Below are 5,561 nucleotides of genomic sequence, written 5' to 3'. Positions count from 1 at the left end.
TAGTAGTCCTCAAAATTCTTCTCCAGCCGGAACGGGACATCCCCATCGAGTGAGCAGCGCACCTCGCCGTTGAGCCCCGTGTCGTCATCCTGCACGTGCAGCAGGGCCACAATTGTCCCAGGCTGAGCATCCTCGGCGATTTCACTCACTATCGACGATACTGTCAGTTCGGGCACATTGTCGTTGACATCTGTCACAGAGATTGCGACTTTCGCTGTGTCAAAAAGCTCTCCCCCGTCATGTGCCTGAACCTCCAGTTCGTAAGAGGAGATTTCCTCGAAATCTAAGTCGTCCTTAACAGTTATTTCTCCTGTCTCAGAGTTGAGATTAAAAAGTTCTGAAGCACGGTCTGAAATTTTACGAAAGCTGTATTTCACCTGCCCATTCAGTCCCTCGTCGGCGTCATATGCGGCGATAGTGACGAGGACAGAGCCCACGGGCACGTCCTCGGGCACACGCACCGTGTACTCCGCCTGGCTGAACACGGGCGCGTTGTCGTTCGCGTCCAGCACCGTCACGCGGATCCGAGCCGTGCCCGTCCGTGCCGGATCGCCGCCGTCGCTCGCCCTCAGCACCAGCTCGTGAAACGCCGCCTCCTCCCGGTCCAGCGCCTTGGCCAGCACCAGCTCGGGACGCTGATCGCCGCCGGGGCCCGCCTGCACGGCCAGCGAGAAGTGCTCGTCGCCGCTCAGCTCGTAGCTCTGCAGGGAATTCCGGCCCGAGTCCGGGTCATGAGCTTCGGCCAGGGGAAACCGCGACCCCAGCGCTATCATCTCGCTTAGTCTGAGCTCTTTTTCTGCCTCTCTGAAGCTCGGACCGTTGTCGTTAATGTCTGTGATTTCTACTTCGATTCCGTAAACTCTCCTCGGGCACCGAGTAGCGCAGCTGCCCCCACGCCGCCTGCCACGCCGCCATCAGCACTCCCAACAGCAGAACTCTCTGCCGGCGGCTCCAGCGCCTCTCCGCCGCGTACATCTCGATCGCGGTATTGTCGATCCTGCTTCAATTCCCGCTCTCTCTCCGGCTTGTCTCTCAGAGCCACTGCCGCCGGCCACTCTGTCTCTCCGCAGCACGGTTCCCCACCGCGGGGACGTTCGCAAGCTGTCCAGCCGCCGAGACAGAGTGCGGGAGCGAGCGAGCCGGTCCGCAGCGGGCGGGGCTGCAGCGCTCCGAGCTTCCTCTCGCTCCTCTCGGTCAACAGCGGCGCCCGCAGCCTCCGCCCGGCACTGCAGGCACCGAGCGCTGCCCAGCGCTGCGGTCCTGCCCGGTACACGGACAGCTCGCGGGCAGGGGACAGTCGCCACCGAGACATCAGGTCTCGTCCCGCGGCAATTGTCTTCTTCGGATTTTCTCCATACGGTCTCGTATTTGATCCTCCAGGTGATCCCAACCGACAGGAAGGCAGAGTCCACCCTTGCTGATACCAAAATACATTGTGTAATTTTTTTTGTTTAACGTTAGAATATACTAAAGCTAATCCTATTAGGAAAATAAAACCTAAAATTGAGACGTTGTTCTTGATTACTGGCGCAGAGGCAGCAAAAACAAATAGCTGCTGTGAGACACATCACGGGATAATCACACACACACTCCCACCCTCAGAGAAGCAGAGCCCATTAACCCAAGTGATGGAAGTGATGGATTTTCAGTCAGTATGGAACACGGCCTAAGTTATATTATTTACTCCATTTGCAGTGACTTAGAGAAGACAATTAAAGGCGGAAAAAGCTGGGGTCGATCCACTGAAACTGACAACCGTAACACCCCGATACTCGTACAGCTGCAGAGGAGGTTCGTTGCTCTGACACCCTCTCGGTGCTCTGCTTTTGCTCAGTAGAAGACCTTCCTTTTGGCACCGTGCAGGAGGAATCTCCCCTACTGCTCGTACATCATTCTCCCCCACCCCGCGGTTTCAGGCTGTAAGTCACTTGACCACTCCGCACTGACTGTACTGCAACTGACCATGAGGCAGCAAGCACCTGCAGTGAACCTGGCCCGAACCATCTGCTTGTCTCCCTGCAAACTGCGGGGCAGATGGTAAGAAGAAAAACAGGTAAATCTGCCTTGGTTATTATCCTTACTCTGCGGCCCATGTTAGCAAAATCGATGGTGATTGCAGACAGATAACAATTGTCTTTAATATGTGGTTTCCTCTCTCTTAAGAATCCACATAAATTTAGGGTTTGTATAGCTTATACACATTAAATTTAAGCAATTAATTTGATACTTTTAACGACCTGGAAATTTTTTTCCTTTTACCAGAAATCACAGTGCAAATGCTTGATGTTTCCATGAAAATGTTCGCCTAATTACTCAGCCTTCATTTGGGTTGACCAGCTTTTAAACTAAATAAAGGTGCAAAAATACACTATTCGAGTGCACGTCTTGTCATTTTTAGTATGTGTAGAGGCCTGTCCAGGTAAACAGGCAGATAAAAAACGGCTGTAAAAAGCGTCTGACGTTCAATTACTCCGTTTAGTATTCCACGATCCACATGACCTACCAGGTCGAAACACCTGTCTTAGAGAGGAAGGGATCGGGTAAAACAGAGGCTCTGAAATAAAACTAGATGCGGGATATGATTTGGGTTTGCTTTGCTTTGATTTTGAGGTCCTAACCTAGGCTTTCACCAGAAAGAGGGTGGTAAAAAAAAAAAAAAAAAAAAAAAAAAAGACAAAAGAACTGCAGACAAAAATAATAACTGCAATAAGTAACCAATCCCACCTACCATTCCTGAAGAAAACTTATCCCCAAATATACTCGACACTCTTCCACCAGGGAGGAACAACCTGTAACTTCTCCTTTCATGTTGAAAACGCACACATCTCAGGGAAAAAAACAGACCAAACAAAACAAACAACAACCAAACACACGGCCCCTCCATCCAACAAACCCCGAGTATTAATTCCCTTTTCATAATCCTATTACGCAGAATCAGCGGATATCTTTCTGCAGAACAAGAATCCGTGTTCTCTATTAAAATGACAAATAACTGTTTAAAAAATCTTTCAAAAATCATGAGTGAATAATACATATCCATCTCATCAATGCTGCATTTCCCGAAACAGCGTTTCCTCAAAACATGGGACACTACACGGCAAATTTTGGAAACAGGATTAAAACCTGGCTTTACGTCAGACAGATAATATCAGCAGAAGAAAATAGTCAGCCTCACTAGACTTACAGTACCGTGAAGCAGCCTTCTCTCAAAACATGGGAGGGCAAACAGGAGAAGGTTAGAACAACATGCAACTTCTCAATCAACAGGGCCAGATGCTTGTTGCCTTTCAGTAAAAATACTGAAATAGCATTGACCAACAGATAATGCCTAAGTCTCGACAAGCTTATCGATCTGGGGGAAAAAGAGAAAGCCTGTTAAGAAAGGCTCAAGGAGAAGACCAGGACCTTACGGTTTTACAGACCTGCGGTAGGTCGGGATTGGCGAGCACCTCCTCCCCTACGGCGCTACTACTCAGGCTCGGCTTCTCGCAGGAATCGCCGCCCAGCAGCTCCTCCGCCGACAGGCTGGTCTCAGGAACGTGAAGTCCTTCTGCCCCGACTCGGAAGCTAAACACACGTCGTAGGAATAGGGCAAGGGTAGCGTGCTGCTACAGTAGTTGTACGGTGCTTTTGAACCCAAGGTGGAATACAGTTCCTTATCAGAAGTTATAAATATGGGAGGGCTCTTGGACTGTCGAAATTTAAAGAAAAAAACAAAAATTACCGTGGAAACAAATAATAAGGACACCACGGAGAGCGACACAACAAGAATGAGGTTCAGATCAGACGTCAGGTGGGACACAGCGTCTCTGTCGCTCAGCTCCGGCAGCGCCTCCTGCAAGCTCTCGGCCAGCACCACGTGCAGCGTGGCCGTGGCCGAGAGCGCCGGCTGCCCGTGGTCCTTCACCACGGCCACCACGCGCTGCTTGGCCGCGTCCCGCTCGGACACGGCGCGCGCCGTGCGCACCTCGCCGCTGTGCAGCCCCACGCGGAACAGCGCCGGCTCCGACGCCGGCACCAGCTCGTAGGACAGCCACGCGTTGCGCCCCGCGTCCGCGTCCACCGCCACCACCTTGGCCACCAGGTACCCGGCCTCGGCCGAACGCGGAACCACCTCGAAAGGAGTCGCCGCCGCTCCCGGAGCCTCTCCCGGCGCCGCAGCGGCTCCGCCTCCCGCCGCTGCCGGCCACAGCACCCGGGGCGCGTTGTCGTTGCGGTCCAGCACGAAGACGCGCACCGTGGCCGTGGAGCTGCGCGCCGGCGAGCCGCCGTCCTGCGCCCGCACGGCCACCGTGAACTCGCGGCACTGCTCGTAGTCCAGGGAGCGCTGCGCGTACAGCGCGCCGCTCCGCGCCTCCACCGACACGAGCGGCGCCGCGCCCGCCGCGCCCGCGCTGCCGCCCGCCAGCCAGTAGCTCACGCGCCCGTTGGCGCCCGCGTCCGCGTCCCGCGCCTGCACGCGCAGCACCAGCGCGCCCGCCGCGTTGTTCTCCGCCACGTACGCGCTGTACGCCGCCTCCTCGAACACCGGCGCGTTGTCGTTCACGTCCGACACCTCCAGCACCAGCTCCGTGCTGCTCCACAGCGCCGGCCTGCCCCGGTCCCGGGCCACCACCGTCACGCGGTGCTCGGACGCCTGCTCGCGGTCCAGCGCGCTCGCCGTCACCACCTTGTACGAGCCGCCCGACGACGCCACGATCGACAGCGGCGCCTCTCCCGACAGCTCGCACGACACCTGACCGTTCTCGCCCGAGTCTCGGTCCCGCACTTTTAGCAGGGCCACCACGGTGCCAGCCGGTGCGTCCTCAGGCACTGGGCTCGACACTGACGTCAGCGTCACCTCCGGCGGATTGTCGTTCACGTCCTGTACTTCTACTTCTACTTCGCAATGCGCCACTAGACCGCCCCCGTCCCTGGCCTCCACAGCCAGGCTGAATGTGCGTGTATCCTCGAAATCCAGCGCCTCCTGCAGCGTGATGGACCCCCTCTCTGCGTCCAGCAAAAACTTCTGAAGCATTTTGGCCGGCATTTTCCCGAAGCTGTATGTGAGGCGGGCATTTGTGCCGGCATCAGCATCGGAGGCTGACACGTTCAGCACCGTTGATCCCGGAGGCGTGTCCTCACGCAGGCTGACGCGGTACCGATCCTGCGCGAACACGGGTGGGTTGTCATTGGCGTCCGTGACGTTGATCCTGAGCTGGGCCGTTCCGGTCCGTGGCGGGTCTCCGCCGTCCACAGCCGTCAGCAGCAGATGCAGATTCTGCTCTTTCTCTCGGTCTAAGGAGCGATGCAGCACCAGCTCCGCGAACTTACTGCCATCCTGCCTTTCCTTCACGTCCACAGCAAAGTACTCGTTCGTCTCCAGATCGTAGCCTTTCAACGAGTTACTGCCCACGTCCGCGTCCTCTGCCATGCCCAAATAAAATCGGGCGCCCGGAGAAGTCAACTCGTTGATCTCCAGTTGGAAATGGTCTTGCAGGAAGCGCGGCGCATTGTCATTCACGTCCTCGACCGCCACTGTGATGTGGAAAACGTTCAGCGGGTTGTGAACCAGCGCCTCG

The 5,561-nt window shown here is 55.8% G+C and overlaps 2 protein-coding genes across 2 annotated transcripts; both read right to left on the bottom strand.

Annotated features, from left to right (window-relative positions):
* Positions 1-5: 5 nt before the first annotated feature.
* LOC121349736 (protocadherin gamma-A4-like) lies at positions 6-975 on the bottom strand (the record flags this gene model as incomplete). Its single annotated transcript, XM_041460449.1, has 2 exons — positions 846-975; positions 6-796 (listed from the first exon to the last, which is right to left on the bottom strand). Coding segments are annotated over exons 1-2 (921 nt in total), but the record flags the coding sequence as incomplete, so codon positions are not given.
* A 2,353-nt stretch (positions 976-3,328) lies between these two features.
* On the bottom strand, positions 3,329-5,557 carry LOC121349737 (protocadherin gamma-B5-like; the record flags this gene model as incomplete). Its single annotated transcript, XM_041460450.1, is given in 3 exon segments — positions 3,329-3,352; positions 3,411-3,523; positions 3,526-5,557. Coding segments are annotated over 3 exon segments (2,169 nt in total), but the record flags the coding sequence as incomplete, so codon positions are not given.
* Positions 5,558-5,561: the final 4 nt, after the last annotated feature.

Source organism: Pyrgilauda ruficollis, unplaced genomic scaffold (genome assembly GCF_017590135.1).
Source record: "Pyrgilauda ruficollis isolate IOZ18807 unplaced genomic scaffold, ASM1759013v1 scaffold1435, whole genome shotgun sequence".
NCBI classification, from domain to species: domain Eukaryota; kingdom Metazoa; phylum Chordata; class Aves; order Passeriformes; family Passeridae; genus Pyrgilauda; species Pyrgilauda ruficollis.
The sequence above is the reverse complement of the archived record's forward strand: the minus strand, read 5'-3'. Positions and strand labels throughout refer to the sequence as shown.